Source organism: Diadema setosum, chromosome 7, assembly GCF_964275005.1.
Source record: "Diadema setosum chromosome 7, eeDiaSeto1, whole genome shotgun sequence".
Taxonomy (NCBI): domain Eukaryota; kingdom Metazoa; phylum Echinodermata; class Echinoidea; order Diadematoida; family Diadematidae; genus Diadema; species Diadema setosum.
In genome coordinates this window covers 34,161,444-34,181,416 of record NC_092691.1, presented here as the reverse complement: position 1 = coordinate 34,181,416, position 19,973 = coordinate 34,161,444, and the positions used below count along the sequence as shown (strand labels likewise).

At 39.1% G+C, this 19,973-nt stretch overlaps 1 protein-coding gene across 1 annotated transcript; it reads right to left on the bottom strand.

The window, feature by feature from the left end:
* Positions 1-3,359: 3,359 nt before the first annotated feature.
* On the bottom strand, positions 3,360-18,410 carry LOC140231200 (uncharacterized). Its single transcript, XM_072311347.1, has 16 exons — positions 18,376-18,410; positions 17,130-17,236; positions 15,667-15,695; positions 14,544-14,797; positions 13,860-14,019; positions 13,395-13,573; positions 12,558-12,657; positions 11,422-11,550; positions 10,450-10,766; positions 9,563-9,693; positions 9,024-9,141; positions 8,410-8,577; positions 7,533-7,709; positions 6,022-6,116; positions 4,637-4,699; positions 3,360-4,045 (listed from the first exon to the last, which is right to left on the bottom strand). Exons 1-16 carry the CDS (start codon positions 18,402-18,404, stop codon positions 3,696-3,698), a joined length of 2,406 nt encoding a protein of 801 aa, XP_072167448.1. The 5' UTR covers positions 18,405-18,410; the 3' UTR covers positions 3,360-3,695.
* Between the last annotated feature and the right edge of the window lie 1,563 nt (positions 18,411-19,973).

Sequence of the window (19,973 nt, the reverse complement as noted above, 5' to 3'; positions counted from 1 at the left end):
TAAATGCGAAGCGAGCGAGCTTCAAAATTTTGACATTTTACAGTCCAAAAACTGCCGTTTGTAGCTGTATTTTTCGCTTTGGAAATTAAGGGGGGGCGCACCGGGCACAAGTGCCGACAATTACTGGCAGTATGCAACATCAGGAGAATGGCATAACGATTGAATGCGAGCAAGCGAAGCGAGCGAGTTTGAAAATTTTGACATTTTACAGTCCCCAAAGTGCCGTTTGTGGCTGTATTTTATCGCTTTGGAAATTAAGGGGGGGGGGGGGCACGCCGGGCCAACTGCCGGCAATTATTGGCAGCAACATCAGGAGAATGGCATAACGATTAAATGCGAGCGAGCGAAGCGAGTGAGCTTGAAAATTTTGACATTTTACAGTCCCAAAAACTGTCCTTTGTGGCTGTATTATTTCGCTTTGGAAATCAAGGGGGGCGCACCAGGTGAAAACTGCTGGCAGTTACTGGCAGCAACATCAGGAGAATGGCATAATGATTAAATGCGAGTGAGCTTGAAAATTTTGACATTTTACAGTCCCCAAAACTGTCGTTTGTGGCTGTATTTTTTCGCTTTGGAAATTAAGGAGGCGCACCGGGCGAAAACTACTGGCAATTACTAGCAGCAACATCAGGAGAATGGCATGATTAAATGCGAAGCGAGCGAGCTTCAAAATTTTGACATTTTACAGTCCAAAAACTGCCGTTTGTAGCTATATTTTTTCGCTTGGGAAATTAAGGGGAGCGCATCGGGCGAAAACTGCTGGCAATTACTGGCTGCAACATCAGGAGAATGGTATAATGATTAAATGCGAGCGAGCAAAGCGAGCGAGCTTAAAAATTTTGACATTTTACAGTCCAAAAACTGTCGTTTGTAGCTATATATTTCGCTTTGGAAATTAAGAGGGCGCACCGGGCGCAACTGCTGTCAGTCACTGGCAGCAACATCATGAGAATGGCATAGCGATTAAATGCGAGCGAGCGGAGCGAGCGAGCTTTAAAATTTTGACATTTTACACTCCAAAAACTGCCGTTTGTGGCTATATTTTTCGCTTTTGTTTGTCCCACTTTTATGGGGGAACCATTCCCCCCCCCCCCATCGACGCCTCTGCATATGAGGGTGCTTTTGTTAAGTGAAAGATCTGCCGCACACTCTTTGATAAATTAGGGAAATATACGTCAATCTCAAAAGTGTACAAAGTCTATCGAAAGGGATCCTGTATAGCGGTGCTTTTGCATGTTTAAGATTGCAATACAACTATCTGGTGCATAGTTCTGGCGATATTTGGACAATTTTCCATTAAGAAGGTTCGAGATTTGTCCTCATCTCGGGAATTGCTTGGGGGATAAATGATTTGTCTGCCTAAACACTTCCGTAGGGGCGGGCAGATGCCCCTTTGCCCCCCCCCCCCCCCCCCCCCCCGAGATAGATTCGACGCCCCTGATCTTCCCTGGGTATGCCCATAGATGTATCCTGACTGAGTCACCAGTCACTGTCGTTTCTCAGGAATGATTCAGGAAATGGAGGGGGTTCAATTATGGCGATATAGTTTTTTTTTAATTGTTTGTTTTCGTACATATTTTGCAGATGGTCCCAAGTTACTCGCGTCATAGCATGTTTACATGTAGGCCTATACTATGTGACGTTGTCAACGTCTGAGCCATACCTTACATTGTACAGTATCGTCGGCCTCATGCCAAAAGGGCACTAATAGTGAACAAAGTCTATGGTGTTAAGGCCCTTTTGGCATAAGGCCGACGGTTATGTCGATGTTACTTTCTTCGCGAGCGAGCGAAGCGAGCGAGCGCTTGAGAAAATTATATATACATTTTCCTACAAGATAGAATACTGTTCAGCTCTGTTACCTGTCTGAAGGCCGGTGTACAAACGTCACGCAATATGCCAAAATTGATACAATCACATTTCTGCTTCCTCCATTTTTTTTTTTCAAAATTCAGGGGGGGATGATTGTACAGGCCATCCCCCCCTCCTCCATTTCAGGGGGGGATATATCCCCCCCCATCCCCCCCGGGATTTACGCCCATGGTCTTTATTGTGCTCCAGCTCAATTCTCAACCTGCCCCCACGTTTGAGATTGAGGGCATCACACAACAATATCCAGTGCCCTTCTACGTCAGCACATCCTATGCAGACTACATTCCGTATGAGATAAACAAATTTGCAGTTTGATATGTTTCTTGATGAGTAATGAATATGCACTGCACATCTACTGTATTCGAAATTTCAAGACGGTGCACAGTGACTTTCCTTGAGTTATCTGCATGTTGTAAGCATGAATTAAACTGCAGTGTGGAAATCAAATTTCTCTGGCCTATGTACTCCAGTGCAGTGGTCTGAAAATTAAACAACTGTATATTTTTGGAAGATATGAATATACATGCAAGGAAATACTCTCATCCTTAATGAAAGTATAAACAAGGGAAATTCACTGAAATAAACACAGAGCTTAACATCTATCATGTTGGAGTTTTCCACTTTAAGAGTAGCTAAAGAACAGCAGCAGCAGCAGCACAGAAGTTACGCTGAGCTCAGCTGTTGCTCACTGTACTGTCCATAAGAAAAAAAAAATGGCCATCTAAAAAAGCCAGGTCATTGTTACATAAGTACAGGAATGGGACTGCTTTTAGGTGAGCATCGTTGGGATGTGTGTCCTGGCCACTGCTGCATAAAAGTTGAGGTCAAATGTAAGTCTGAAAATTAAACAGAAGTCTCTGAATACTCCATTCTCCATGGCTGATACCTAACTTAAGTTTGGTGACTTTTCTGACTTGTGTTTAATTGCATCTTTTTCAGCAGCAAGGACCAGGGCAGTGAAACAAGTCGATTGTAGGAGGGTTAACACTTTTGAGATTTAATTCAACACTTGATCTTCACAGATGCCACAACAGGTGCACTGGAATTTAGCCCTACATAGGTCATGGCGAGGCTCCTTGGGTTTGCTTCAAGTGATTTGAAAAGGACACTGAGGCCCGAAATCACGAAGGTGGTACAAATGAAACCATGGTTTTAAACCATGGACAAAAACCATGGAGCGCCAAGTGTTGCATGGAATATTTCGTTAAGAAATCAGTCATTTCGTCGATGAAATGATTATTTTGTAACGAAATGACAACATTTTGTAACTAAATGAACATTTCGTACACGAAATGATAATTTCGTGTACGAAACGGTCATTTTGTCAACGAAATTACCAATTTCGTAAAGAAATATTCCGTGCGACACTTGGCGCTCCATGGTTTCTGTCCATGGTTTAAACCATGGTTTCTTTTGTACCACCTTCGTAAATTCGGGCCACTTTGTAAACTAGCTAGTCAGCAATCACCTTTTATTCTGTTAAAAAAAAAAAAAACTTCCTTGTTTATATTTATCTTTAAAAAAAAATAGTATGCTGTCATTTGAGAGTCTACTATTGAATCAACCTACAGAGAATCTGTAAATGTCATTTCTGATTCAAACACAGCTATCAAAAATTCATATATCCACTACCTACCTCTGAAGCATAACACTAACACGAGTTATATCTTTATTCATAAATCAACTTATTCACTTGACACTACCATCTCTCTTGATGAATGATGCTTTCTTTCATACAAAAAAAAAAAAGAGCAAAACACTCTGCAATGATTTCGCTGGTGGCTACAAGCACTTCACAAGGGCCTCATGCACTGTAATCTATCTCAGTCGACCTTTGTCGTCAAGTCCAAACATTTCCTGGGCAGTTCGTACGTAGCCAGACTCACTCTGTTCACACTTGTCCTTAGCATGAGCACAGCGTACGCGTCCATCACAGTGAGGCTCTGGGGAACAAACGGCCGCTGCATTCCACTGCCCGAACTCTGACCTCTCAACGACCTCCCCATCACGAAACCCGAGGAGGAGACGATCTCGCTGGCGGCCGGGTCCCTGCTTTCGATGGCGCAGTCGATGTCGGCCGTGTTCCAGACAAGGAGCTGCCCATCCCAGCCGGCAGAGAGGAGGAAGTTGCCAGAAGGGTCAAAGGTCACAGCACCGACAAAAGACTTGTGACCTGCGTACCAAAAGTGGGATGAATAATCTTACTATGTCACTATGAAAATACATGAATAAAAATGTTACAAATTCATCATGAAACTACTATAAGGCTCATCAAACTTTTACAAGAAAAAAAAAAATACAGACACTCATACCCAATGAGAGAGATGATACAGTTTCAAGACACCCTTCCCTTTCACTGAGTCCTCAGGGCATTTTGTGGACACCTACAATAATCCAACATATTTTTCGTTCACTTCATAGTCATGAAACAAAAATGTGGTACATGTACTACAAAAATTTGGCAGCTTCATCACAGAACTACCACAAAAGCTCGCAATTATCAAACTTTACAAGATATTGTATTAACACTACTCAAACAAACGAAGGCGCAAATGTGACAGAAAGAATATTTTTTGTGAGGAAAATCCAAAAAGGTATTTTTTTCCGCTCTGACACTTGAACAGGTATTAATTTTGGCACAGTATGTAAACGTCTGAAAGGTCTCTGGACTTTTGATAAAAAAATTCGTAGTCAAATTTTAATTCCAACTTTTTACATCTACACCATGACTCACTGCATGTGAGGGCAGTGAAACTAATCTCACCTTTTAGAATAGCACATTGGTGGAAGCCACGCATCTTTGCTGGTCTCCTTGGAGATCTTGAAACTGGAATGAAAAAATAGCAAATTTTATATTCTCACTGCAGCTCTAGACAGATGAATACTTCACCCATCACTAATAACATCATTTAGCTTTAACCTCATCATCTTTTTGAGTGTCCCACATGGCACTTAAAAAAAAAAAAAAAAAAAAAAAAAAAATCCCCCATATATTATGTGATATCTTTTGTCTTTATATGATTATGACTTAAGTTCCTCATATGAAATTTTATGTGTACTTGGAGGGAAATGCTACTCCTTGGAAATGAGCACAGAAGATATCATTACTGAAGGGGAAACAAAATACATTGTATGGTCTTGTAAGTTAAATATGCCGCTGCTGAATAAAAAAAAAAAAAAAAAAAAATACTTCTAAGATATCAATACCGCGGAGGAATGAATACATGATCTTTTCAATTTCACATGACAATGCCTGACAAAGAAGAGAAGCGTATCTTTTACATTTTAAGAGATCAATAATGAAATGGGAAGAAAAAGATAGATTTTATGCCAATCAATGCTTAAAAGGGAAGACATGGACATCTTTCAAATTCAAAATATATCAATACTGGGCAGGGGAGGAAAATGTCTTTTACATTAGAGACATTAGTGCTGAAAAGGGAGAAAGTGGATGTCTTCTTCTAAATGTAATATATCAACAATGCTGAACAGGGAAGAAGAGGAAGTCTTAGAAATGTAAGAGTTCAAAACTGGTTGACGAAGAAGAGAAGGCCTTTACATGTATTTTATTTATCTATTTTTTTTTTTTACATATTAGATAGTTAGACATAACAGGGGAAGAAAATGGCAAAACTGAAAAGGAAGAGAACAAGGTCTTTTCAAGTTAAGATGTCTATTTGGGACAAGGAGGAAAAACATGTCTTTTATATCTTCTGATACTATTATTCTATAAGGAAGAAAGAGGCATTTCTCAAATATTCTCTCCTAATTCTTATTCGATACTGTGGCTAAATAGGCAAGGGAATGTGCATCAATATCCTCTCAGATTCCAACAAAATCACAACATACTGGACAACTACAAATATACTTTCCTACAAGTTGATTTTGTGTTGCTGATTTCTCTATTACTCAAAGAATAAAACCAGACAATGAACGCAATGTTCTCAAGAGTTCATGATCAGTGATCAAACCCGATTCCAAACCAAATTAAGAGAAAAATGTTCATGCCACAATGATAAACTTTACTTCACTTTATTTCTCAGGGTAAATCTATGCCTACGATTCTCAAGGTTTCTAAAAGCATGCATCCCTCCACGCATCCACCCCTCCTCACATACTACAGCCACATAATTGTTGTTGTCTACTCACAGTAATGCTTGAGTGTCCTCCCTGGAGCCTGCGAAGTTGGCTTCTTCATGAAGAACACAGTGATCTGGTCATCTTCACCACCTACCACCAGCAGGCTACATAATGGGTCAAGGATGGAGGCAGCAAATAACTTGGTCAGGCTCTTCAAGAAACAATGGCTGATAAACTGAAAACTTGACTTCATTAAATTTGCAATCATATTTACAACATAAGAGTACACTACAGCTTAAAGGTAGTAGAAGTAAGGCTGATATCTTTTTTTTTAAATCATTATACATAATATGATTTTTTTTCTTTAATTATTAGATTGAAGGACTCCATGGATTGGATTGAAATTTATCATTTTCTTCTTCAGTTTTAATACCAAGGCTTGTCTAGTTTGAGGATTTACAGCCGAGAATTTATCTTCATCTACTGGAAATTGAAAATGCCCATGGAACAGTTTACCTGTTTAATTCAACAAGTAATTAGCAACCATTCTGTGCCAACATGACCAGAAACCCAACTACTCAAATTACAAAATGCTAAGTTTAGCTAGATTATGACAAAGATGATTCAAGCTTTTGAAAAAAAAACAACAACAACAACAACAACAATGCAATATACTCTTCAATAAGCTCATCAACTTGCTTCTTTTCTTTTTCCAGGCCATCTAAACATTAAGGCGATACACTTATGGTCCACTGTGATATAATGACCCTTATAACAAAACTGCTACATTGTTCTGTATGAGTGGGTTTCTCTGACCAGTGACAAATGCAAATTAAAGGCATAATTTACCATTTGCAGATGAAACAAAAACCCAGCATTAGTGCTTTAAAATAGTTTCAAAATGTGAGTTAGGAATAGAAACAACCACTGTAAAAATTTGAATCTGTATAATTGATGTTTAAGTACTATAAAATACACAAAATGTGAACAGTAATTATAATAATAAAAATGTTTCCAGACTAAACCATGTACAGTTATGGTTTATTGAGAAAAATACTGATATCTCTCTATATTTCAGGCTTTATTGGGGAAATTTTATATGGTAGGATGCTTTGTGATACAACAGACCTACACATTTGCATCAAATGTGATATCTTGACGTTTTTTTAAATCACTGCTCCGAAGGTAAACAGTACTGCTTAACAAGTTACAGCACTGGCATGACAATAGAAAGCTTTAGATTTGCCACGCGGACGTTTGAGGCTATGCTTGAGCTGGATGTTCTCCTCTTCCCTGTGTCGTGTTGAAAAGTAGATTTGAATTACGCCGAGACGCAACCTATAAAAAATAATATGGCGCTCCCATATGATCAGTGCATGAAGTAGCTCCCTACGTCATGAATTGTCATGAAACGTGTAGTGAAAACTCAGGCGTGCAAGCTATAAATAGATGGACTTTGATACGTGAGTCTGTGCATGATCAGAATAATTTTTTTCCCCTCTGAACGTCCCCGTTTCGAAAATCTAAAGCTCCCTATTATGACATCTGAGAATTATGATGTGCTCTTGGGGAGAACCTACAACTTTGTGGGATGCCAGGCCATGCACAGCACAGCTCCGTAGAGGATGGAACACCGGGATAAGACGTGGGAGTCGGGTGAAAACATTGAGGGCGCCTGGTCGAGGGCCCGCCTCGAAGGTGCCTTCTTAGCGTCAAAGATCACGACTTCACTGCTACGGTAGCCTACAGCGATAAACCTGGAATGGCAGAAATTCAAAGTTGAGATTCTAGTCAGTTTTCGTCACCCCCTTAGGCAATTAACTGTAATCTGTCCTCCTTCCATCAAAAAGTTTTTAAAAAAAGAAAAAAGAAAAAGAACACACACACACAAAGGAAACAATACCACAGGAATAAAATGGAGCTGAACAATGTAAATAGGCAAACATAATAAGTGGTTTTATCATTGGATGTAAATGATTATTCACTAATTCACATATTGACTTTGTTATAATGTAGTTGTAATAAGCTTTTTAGCTGTTTGTAAAATCATTTTTCATTAAAGTTCAACTTTCGGGGAATGTTTGAATTTCAAACAGAGGGAAGAATAGGGGCATCACATCAGTTGATTTATGAGCACCTGAGTCATCTTGCCAAAATTTCTCAAATTTGGCAGTTTTATTTCAATGTTTTCGCTTGAAAAAAAAAAAATGTTCAACGAGAAAACTGCATATAAAAAGCAATTCAGGATATTTCCATCATGTGGCATACATGCAACATAATAAGTGCTTTTATTACTTTTGTGACACAGACAAACCTCACTTTATAACATTTATCTTGGCACTTATATCTGTATTCGTGTAGTAATATTGTCTGAAAAAATTCCTACAACTGCCGCTGTTCTTCTGTATACATATACAGACTTTTTAAAATATACAATAATGTGGATCAGATCATTACCGGTCATCCCCTGAAATGCAAATGGAGGTGACCCTCGATCGGGAAGAAGACTGCGATAGAACGGAGGACTCCATTGTGGCTGAAGGGGTGTCAGCAAGTTTCCACAAGAGGGCTGTACCACACTTGTGTCCAGTAACCACGGCTTTCCCAGAATGAAGCCACGCCACACTGCCAATAAAGTGCAGACACACATGGAAAAGTAGGTACAGAGGAGAATTCTCAAGCTTATCTTTATCATGTGAATGTGACCCCTCACTGGATTACCCTCATGAAGTCATAGAAGTCAAATCCCCTCAAAACTGCAAATACAGTGATTTACTTGAAATAGAAGAATCTTGCTATTGAGATTTTGTTCAATGCTAAAAAGTTTGATGTCCAATACAATTGACAGGAATCTTGTTCAAAATCACTATTTAATCTTTAAAGATATTTTACATAACAGTCTATACTTCAAGATTTTTTTAATATTTTTTTTTTTTTTTTTTTTTTTACTTGACTGGGATTCTTTAGATCAGCCAATGTACATACTAAATCTTTATTTATAGATGGTCTGAACTTTTCAACCACGGTGTTAAATACAGATAATAGCAAAACAGAGCAGCATGTAGTCATACCTCGTGCATAGGTCAACCCCATCAGGGAACCCAGATTTTGTGATGATACTGGAGCTTTCGGCACACAATCTGTAGACTATGATCCTTCTATCATCGGTGGTAACTGCACAGTAGTTTGCTGCTGACAAAAACGGATCAAAAGGCAGTGTTCATTTACTACTTCTTCTTCACAATATGAAATCATACTAATCATTTCAACACACGGACAGAAAAAAAATAACGCAGTATTTTTTTATCCAAAAGGCTTTTTTACCCTTCACTACATTTCCCAATTCAACAAATAATCATGATCTAGTAAACTTTATTGAGACAACTTACAATATTTTCCTTTGAGTTGTTTGCTTACACTCTTACTAACACATATTCTGTAATTATAAGCAAGCTGTTTTCTCACTTGCTGAGAAGAACTTAGATTTGTGTTTGCAAATATATTTTACTGCAAAAATGTTTGCATCCCTACATTTCTCAATAAATCCCACTGAATGGAGAAGGGATAAAATATGATAACACTGTGACTTCTTTTCTTGAAATATCCCTACCCTCTGCCTGATGCTGAGACATCCCAACTGCAGTGACATCGATTGCATCATCTGTTACAGGTCCCATCTGGGCGACAAGTTGGGCGACAGACCGAGACAACTGGACCCCTGGGTCAATGGCATCCATCTCACTGCAGTATTCAAGTGGTAGAGAGAATGATCTCTTTTTAACACAATGCACATGGATGTACTTGCAGACAACCAATGAGTTGGGTACGATGTAAAGAAATCATATGACTATCTCAGCTTGTCTTTTTAAAAATCTGCTACTGTGACATCATGTAATGATATACAGTTCCTACCTCAAGAAAAGCAGCACATGAAATCAAACAAAACGTTATTAATTTATAACATTTGAAATGGCTTGTTCGGTTTTCTTCAAACTTTTAGTGGTTGTTGATGTGTTTTTCTGCATTCACTGAAAAGACGTATGCATTTGAAGAAATTTTCATTTTATTTAAAGTCATTACCATATATTATGTCCCAGAATCTACATTTCTGAGGCCTGATGCCGTTTCTTTTATAACAATTTGTATAATTCCCTGCTTGTTATCTATATACAATGTAGAATAATTATTTCTTTCCTTTTTTTCTTCATTTGAGCCTTACTATGGTCTTAAACCAGCTTTATATATCATTCTTAAATTGGCATCCCATTTGGGAAGATCATTTAAAGTTTACATTTTTGTCTCAAATTGGCACTTTCTTTCTGGTTCTGTGCAAATCTATAAATCAAATTGACCAGTCCCATCTAAATCTACCTACAATAAAGGATATGGAGTAAAATTCCAAGTTGCCAATTTGAATGACGAACAGATCGGAATTATAATTTCTGCAGCGAAAATCCCTCAAGATTTGATGGATTAATAGCATATTGAAGACGTCACCTCTCTGATGGGAGAGTACTACTCCGGCTGACTAGCTTCCTCCGCTTGATCTTCTTCTTCACACCTTCCATTATCTTACTCATCTTCCGTCTCCTCTTGCCCCTCGTCTTGGTCACCGGCGTCGCTCTTTCCTCCTCGTTCTCCTTCTCCTCCTCCTCCTCGCTGTGGCTATCGTCTGCATCCGTGACACCACTGGAGGCAGACAGAATGCGCTCGCGGTGATGGAGGTTGGCCAAGGTTGCACTGCTCATGCAAACTAAGCTCTTTGTATTGGAAGAGTCCTCTGATTTCATTTGTTTTGTAACAGCCAGCAAAATCTGAAATGTGAAAAATAATCTAGTTGCTTCAGGCTCACTCTGCATGTAACATATCTACACTTAAATGTCTTTACATGGCATCAATAACAGTTTCCATATCTGCATAGCACACTCTTTCTTAGATCTCCTGAAAATAAGAGCTAGAGCATCAGATTTCTTCATAGTAGTATATTAATGTTTCAATCTGCAAAAATCTTCTTTAAAGACATTTCATTGGACATTTAGATAAAGACACAAGACACCAAGATTCACAGATAGAACAGTTAACTTGTAAAGTGTTATCCATCATGCACAATATACATGTACTACACACACTTGTAGCATGGAAGTTGGTTTATCTTGATTCATTTAAACCAGTACACAAATATTGACATGCTTCTGGTTGACATATCTCACATACAAGAATTTTATTAAGCAATTGAAGATATAGTTTTGCTATGACAACATAAAGAAAAATATCTGAATTCTAGATCTCAGTCAGTACCATCACGATGCAAACTTAGCAAACTTATGCAATATATTTTGCATGGGGGGGGGACAAAAATTCAAGAAGATTCTGCATAGACTAGAAAGGAGCATGATAGCAAGAATTTATGTTTGAGAATCATCCAACTTGGAAAACTGGAACATCTGATGAGATAGAAATATGACATACCCTGTGAGAATCCAGAGTTGTGTTGATTTGATGCGAGAGGCACACGTTGTCATGGAAACCGGCCCTAGTGCTTGCTGGAAGGCTGACCACACTCAGAAACGTCAGATTATTCACCTTTCTGGCATCCAGCTGGTTAAAAAATAAATATAAAACAAAATTGAAAAAGAAAATGAAACAAAAAATTTGAAGAAAAAAATTGAAAATCACAAAAAATTGTAATGTATTCTATCAAGTATTTTTGACAAGAAACAAACTAGTATAAAATATACAGTAAAGTTTGAGAAAGCCCTGTTTGAAAGATCAACAACCTTTGATTTGTATGAGATCTATGTTACATGAGATGTACACTAGGTATCATTCCTTTTCATTGAAAAAAAGTTAGCAATATCAACCCTTGGAGTCAAACTGGTAAACATTGAATTTGTGTGCTTGTACAAAATGCAGCATTTTGCCGTCTTGTAAATTCTGTGAATACCAGTTGACTTGTTAAACTCAGAAAAATATGACTGCCTTGAAATATATGGCATATGCAGTATGTAGTGCAATGTGGGTGTTAATGCATGTGAAGAAAGAAACATGCTGTAGAGAGAATTCCTGTGAAATAACAAAAGTATTGAGAAACAAATGAATGTCTTCATATTACCATTTATTTGACATATCTGACATACAAGTAACAACCTATGGACTTTTAACACTTCCTTCTTTCCTTAAAATTAACAATCAAACTGCTAAAACAGTTTTCTGACATACAAGTAACATATCTGACATACAAGTAACAACCTATGGACTTTTAACACTTCCTTCTTTCCTTAAAATTAACAATCAAACTGCTAAAACAGTTTTCGTTGGGTACTGTTACAGACTTCAAATATTTCCCCTTGAATTTGTTCTCAATTTTAAAGGCAATATTCCACACATACCTAGAAAAGTAGTAATACTTGATTACCATCATATATGTTTTATTTCCTCATATGGAAATAAATACCTACATCATCATCCAGCTGCTAAAATAAAAACTGTTTTTTTCATTTTAGATGTTGGTCAATACCTCTTTATCAAATGTGTCATTATTTCGCCTGCTACAAAAAGGACTATCCTACATTTTTACAAATGAGTTTGTCAAATTGTGCACCTACTTGTTTGAGTTCCTGTGCCGTGTGCTGCCTGTGATTTCTCATGGCATGGGCACAAAGCTGGCACGCAAGGTTGGGGATGTGCTCTGCTACGATATGCTGCCTGTAAATAAAAAGAAAATTAAAAGAAAAGAATGACTATTTGTGGGGTGAATGAACAAACAAATGACAAACACAAACACAAGAATGAAGAAAGTATGAATTCAAATGAAATAAGGGACTCGAACAATGATAGAACATAATTACATGAAAAATTTACTGTAAGAACAACATTGGATTGCATAGAGTGCTTCTCTGCCAGTAACTCAATGCAGCACTGGAAACACATAAATTCATATTCCTTTGGGAGCTTTGCCTCTCAGTCACAATGTTCTGGCATATAATTTTTGAATTAACCATTTACATCCTGGAAAGTCTTTATCTAAATTTCTTGATATGGCAAAAATGTGAATTGGAATCAAGTTTGTTGAAGAACATATCATCACACACATCATGGAGCACAGCAGTGTTAAACTGCATGTTGCCTGTTGAGAAAGAAATGCCCAATGTCTTGTAAAGGAGCATCAAAGAAAAAGTATAAGGTAGCACAATTTTTGGCAATAAACACGACATGAATTCCCATCATGAAGTGAAGCAAAAGACAGCAGCACAGACTGTGAATTTGAACATCATGAAACCTACTCCAGTCAAATTACATGCCTGCATAACACCTTGGAAGTCTGCACTCATTTGCACTGATGAGGGTTGCTTATCATAAACTATCTGCCTTGACAGCATTAATGCCAGACACTGTAATAACTTTGCAGCAAATGATTTGCAGAGTATACAAATCCAACTCACGGAAAGCCAAAGTACTGATTGCAGATTCGCGCCTTGTCGTCAAAGACAAAGCCCTTGCACTGGCAAATAGCAGCACCTAGCACTGACACTTCTTCATCCCTGTCAATATTCGTCGGTTCCAGCCACCCGTTCAGGTATGCGTCGTCGTCCACATCGTCGCTCCGACAGGATGGTCGCACCTGCTGCATGGGGGTGTGATAACATCAGCCTTTCCAGTTAATACTGTATTACACTCAGTATGTTACACAGTATTATGCAAGTAATGTTTGCAAAATCATCAACTCGTCAAATTATTGCCTCTTATAATACAAATGTGTTGTATGTATTGTATATAATGTGGGGTTGTAAAAAGTTATATACTTTCATTCTCATTCATATCAATTTTGGTTCCACATCATGAATTCAACCACTCCCAAAATTGTGTTACAATTGCATTACAGGAAGAAGACTTTGATGGCAACATACCTGTCTACCACTGGCCAGTGATGGGCAGTGACATCGAAGGTTGCTGCATGCATCCAGCTCCTCTGAAATGAAGTCATCCAGGGACATGGGTGGACGGTGTGTGTCCATCACGTGGTTGCAGAAACTGCACTTCTTGGACACCTGTCCATCTCCCTGTGTGCTACAATATTTCACAAATGACAAAAATCCTGGAACCATTTTCAAAAGAACTTTGCAATTACTGTGTTGCCCTGTTACTGCAGTCATTATGGGTACAAATAAAACTCTTGTTGCTGACTGCAAAAGTTTATCATACATTTTGAATTCCTTCATGTAAATGGTAAGGGTATCTCCTTTTTCAAGACTGGAAGACAAAAAAAACAACAACAACCCACACATTAAAGAAAAAAAGGGAGTTTTAGAAGCCATCTTCAGTTGATAACATGAAATGAAAAAAAGAAAAGAACGCCTTTGAAATAATGGCTGCTGCACCTCAAACAAATATATTGGCTACTGCAGTGCACTCCCGGCCTTTATAACAAGCACAGTTATAACGAAGCTCTTATCATTAAATGTTATTATGAAATCAAAATTCAAGTCCCCAAATAATCTTCTATATATCTTTACATACTATATTATCTGGTTATAACCAAAGAAAACCGCCAGTTCCAAGACTTCGTTATAACGGGAGTAAACCGTACGTACCTGTCTGGCGGATACTGAAAACCAGGACAATGCATTTCACAACCCACACAGGGATTGTCTGCCGCCCTCTCATGGTTGTGCTTCTTCAGCTTGTCGAGTTTGGTCGGGTAGCGGTGCTCCGTTTCGGAGTGCTTGCAGTTCTCGCAGGCAGCCAGCCACGACGTCTTTGCCACACCGGGCGGGCGCTGGTAGTTACCGCAGGCACAGTTACCACTCTGACATGGTGTCCCATTCTTTGCACCTTTTATTCGAATCTTTGAAAATATCATGAACATTTGATCATACTACATAGTGAATTGTATTCAAAGGCAATGCAGTCTTGCAGTTAATGTGGACAACGACACTTATCACTTTTCCTGATGGACATATTCTAGTCTAAATTCACACATCCATTTTTTTTATGTGGTGTGGCTCATATGGCATTATAAAATGGGCTTTAGAATCTCTGCAATCTGATTGGTCAATTGTTATGCCTTGATTTGTACTGATCCACACTGAGCCATGCGTCCGGTAAAATCCGAATGCACGGCTCAAGTCTTGTACAGTGTTGAAGGTTTACCGGACGCATGATGGGGGAAAATGGTTGCATTTCATGAATTTACTGGCCCATTTTATAACCCGAATGATGCACAGGCCTGTTTTATGGCTCAATGAGAATTGGACGCTCTCGTTTAACTTTGGAACAGTTTAAAACCCACTCGCTGCACTTGTGGGTTTACACAGTTCCAAAGTTAAACTCGCGCATCCAATTCTCACTGATACACTCTGTCCTGTGCATCATTTGCATACTGTACATTTCAAACCCCCAACTTGTACACCAATACACATTCAAATGACACTGCCAACTACTTTCACACAAGTACATATCATTACTATCATTATCACCATATATGATTACGCTTGCTGACCTTTTACACGCTTTTCAGACATTCAATTATCTTTGTACCTGGTATGGTATGTATAAATGCCCATAAAAATGCACTGAAAGGCTCAAGGAAACTTTTTTTTCATACTGTGTCCTTTAATTAAATTGTGCACTTACCAATTGCAAAGCACAAAATACATCACAAATGTATACCATATCTACAATCTTTTAGGCAAGATAGTGGAAATGAGAACTTACTTTTTTGGCCTGTGCCTCTGTAATCGAATCTGTGTTAAAGACATCAAGATGGATAATAATAATAATAATTCACAACATCTATACAGCGCGTTATTACATAAAATGTCTCTAAGCGTTATGGGAAAAAGAAAACAATAGAAAGGGAAGAAGAGGAAAGAAAAGAGAGAAAGAAGAAGAAGGTACAGTTTCAGAAACGGTATAAGACATGAGACACAGTCATAATACTACTCAATAAATAAATACCTTTTTAACATGGATTTAAATTTTGCAACTGATTGACAAATTGCCCTACATCGACGTAAATAAGCACTGAATTGATCAGTGTTTTAGTAGTAGCCATGATAAAAAATCATGGGCGTACATACTCGAGCAGGATTCGAACCTACGACCTCCTGATCAGGAGGTCGTAGGTTCGAATCCTGCTCGAGTATGTACGCCCATGATTTTTTATCATGGCTACTACTAAAACACTGATCAATTCAGTGCTTATTTACGTCGATGTAGGGCAATTTGTCAATCAGTTGCAATGAAAACATCTCGACGGAAGAATTTCATGAATTTGGATTTAAATTTGTCTACTGAGTCTGTTTGTTTCAAGCATTCAGGTAAACTGTTCCAGAGTTGAGGTGATGCTGACTGAAAAGCTCTAAAACCATAAGATTGTGTATTAACAGGAGGAGGTATTAAAAGTGATTTGTTGAATAGACCGCAAGTTCCGGGAGGGTAGGTATTCAGTTACCAACTGTTGAAGATAAACCGGTGCAATATTTCGCGAACATTCAAATGTTAACAAAAGAATCATGAAGTTAATTCGTTCGTGGATTCTTAACATATGCAGTTCTCTCAGTAGTGGGGTAACCAACTCACATGAACGATGTTTAGTAATAAGCCTGGCAACTGAATTTTGAACTCTCTGCAGTTTGTTGATTTGCGCATCAGGCAGACCATACAAGAGACTGTTGCAAAAGTCAATGCGAGACATAACTAGTGCCTGAGCGAGTCTCTGGGTTGTCTTTTTCGTCAGAAATTGGCGGATGCTGCCATAGAGAATGGATACTATTGTTACCCACACAGTACATTGTCATTCCTGGTTCATTGAAGGCATCATTGTTGCGTAAAATTTTTTGTTCTCCTGAGCAGTAGTTGCATTGACAAATTGCTGAATGTTACTCAAGATAATGTAGACCTAGTTGGTATTCTTTGTCTTCAGTCCTATCATATGCACCCATCAAATGTGTTTTCTTCTTTATGTGGTTCAGACAGGATAAGTTCCAATGGAATTTTGTATCTAGGTCCCTACGATACATATTGACGGGAATGTGTTAATCCTCTTGGTCAAAACTTTTACTTCTTTGCCCATAAAGAATGTCTCTAATACTGGAGTCAAGTGCTGTTTAGTCTGGATAAGTAAATAAACCTGTCACTCGACAATGAGCCCCTGGCACACCAGGGGTTAAAATTACCATGGGCGGCCCAGCCGTGCTTGCATGTATCACAGTTCTTTAGCTGCGTTTTGCCTGCTGTGAACTCCGCACAAACACACTCTGGGAGCGTACAGGGATACATTTTCCTGAGAAGGGAGGAAGGAGAATGAAGAGAAATATGGATTACACACACAGCTAGCAAACAAAAAAATTCCATGGAAAGAAAACAGCACAGCACACCACTGAAATTTCACAGATGGGTCACACAACATACTGAACACGACAGAATCAACAACTTTCAGAGATCTTTGACAAGAATTTTAAGTTTTCACTGACTCTGTGTGTTGATGGATGGGCATGTGGTGGATTAAGCATGGAACTCTCTGTCATTTCCTGTAACACTGTGAAAAGCATAGGCTAAAAAACAAATTCTACATGCACATGTGAAAACATCGAGTGACTATCTATGATCTCATCTGTGTAGGCCAGTATGTTCCTGATCACACCTTAAAAGAGGCTGAATGGCATTTTATAGTCATAAAAATTCACATGTAGGATGCTACGATCTTAAAATTTAAGATTCACTAAAATTATGATATGTTGTGTGTCTTCAATGTTGCTCAACTTTCTAATAGAAATAAAGATTTGGAGACTTTTTTACATGTACGCCATGGATAATGCAAGATAAAATAAATACATTGTCGACCCCAATGAAGGAGTTATTCAGTAAACATAAATGAAAATTTGAAGTGGGTGGTGATTATCGAACAGGGTCCAGGGAGCCCGACCTGTGGCATACCACAACTTAGCGGAACTTAGTCAATCCTAAATTATTTTAAGTTCGACTTCCATTCTTCGAGAAACATCCCTAGCTAACTGTTAGGTCTCTCGTGAATTCAGTTGGAATTGGATCTTGAGAGAACAACTAATATCATTCACCAACAGTCACATAGCTACAGTTAGTGAAGTGCTAACTATACACAGCCCAGTCGCTGTACATGGTTCATAGCGTAACAGCGTCTGGTCGGGCTAGTGAAGTGCTGGCTCTGCTGAGAAGCTGAGCATTATGAAGGGAATATCGCCCACACGGTATAGGCCTACATGGTATATACACGTAGGGACGGGTTGCAGAGCAGAGCAGCGAGCCTTGGCCTGGCCTTGCAGCACTCTGGCCTGCTCATCAGCAGGTTGTCAAGTCACGATCAGTCTCTACCTAATCAGGATCAGACATGGATTGACACACTAAACCACGTCTATTTACTAACCAGAACTAGACTAGACTTACGGCTCTAGCATCTTCTCGGCAAAGTACATGATGAAGGGTTTCACCATATTGACTAATACTCACAGTAAATTTAAAGGTAGGTCGCTGCCACTCACGTTCACTCTGCTCTGCCGCCTAGCGCCTTGCTTCTAAATTCGCGAACCACCCGGCCCATCGCATCCGCACGGCCCGGCTTACGACCGCCTGTGATGCTGGGTACTACCGGGTGTGTATGTACACGGGTACGGTGTACGCAGGCTTGACAAAGATCGCAAGCTCGGGCGTCAAGGCGCGCGCTCAGCTACGAACTTCCCGCGATTGCCGATCCCCACTGGTGAACAGCTGATTGAGCAGTGACTGGGGACAGAAAAAGCCACGACACTCAAGTAGCAAAGGCGCCAGCTAGTGTCACAAACTGAACAGTCATAGATCTACGTGTCATGAAACTTGCCCACTCGTGGAGCGGACTGGAAATTATCACAATTATTTATTCACGCTTGGCGGAGCGTTTTCAAAAGTGTGTGTGTGTGTGTGGGGGGGGGGGGGGCACTTCCGGGTTTCATGAGCTAACAAGAAAAAAAATTAAGGCCTTCTGCGCAACTTCTGGTGCCACTTCCGGGTTTCTTCAACTGACAAGCAAAAAAAAAAAAAAAAGGTCTTCAGCTCATCTTTCTCCCTCCACTAACTGGGTTTCTTAAGCTGACAAGCAAAAAAGGTCTTCAGCGCAAAACATAACCTTACCGCCACTTACGCACTTCCGGGGTAAGAGGGGGGGGGGGGCAAAGTGGTGACACATTATGAATTCCTTTGTATGGTGCAAAAAAAAAAGTGGGGGGGCCCCCCTGGTGCCCCCCCCCCCCCCACCCCGTTCCGCCGGCCATGCAGTAGGTCCTGTTTTAATCAAAAGATATAATCAAGTTTAAATTTCCTTAACACACAGGCTTCCATATAGACTGAAGGTAGAGATCAACTTTGTAATCAATTTTAAGTCTTCTTAAAACAGGGCCCTGGTCATGTTAAGTGGTTGCGATTGCATTTACACAGTTCTGCAGGCTTCGTCCTTAGATTCGTGGTGTTATCCGTTATGGGAAGAAGAAATAGAAGGCAATGAAATATCATTTGTTTTGTCCTTTAAATGCAATAATATCTATGCTCATGTTTTGTATATACATTTCAATTAGAAATATAAGCATACCGCATCATAATTCATGAGCATTATACTTTTAGTAATATGTTTCTAGACTGATGAAGCTTAAAACTTGAAACTAGGAGAAACTGAAGTTTAACATACCAGGGGGTTGTTTCATAAAGCTGTTCGTAAAGTTACGAATGACTTACGAGCGACTGGTGATCAGTTCTGGTGCTGAATTATGGAAATTTTGATAAGTATAGCACATCAGAACTGGTCACCAGTCGCTCGTAAGTTGTTCGTAACTTTACGAACAGCTTTATGAAACACACCCCTGTACATGTAGTAGGTAGCGCTTGCACTCGCAGATGTTGATTGCCTCATGTTCTTTATGTTTCGTATGTTTTCGTATTTTTAGATGATCGAAAAAAAAAATGCAATATCACACCACCATTCATGGATAACCACATCTGTAATGATAAAAAAAAAA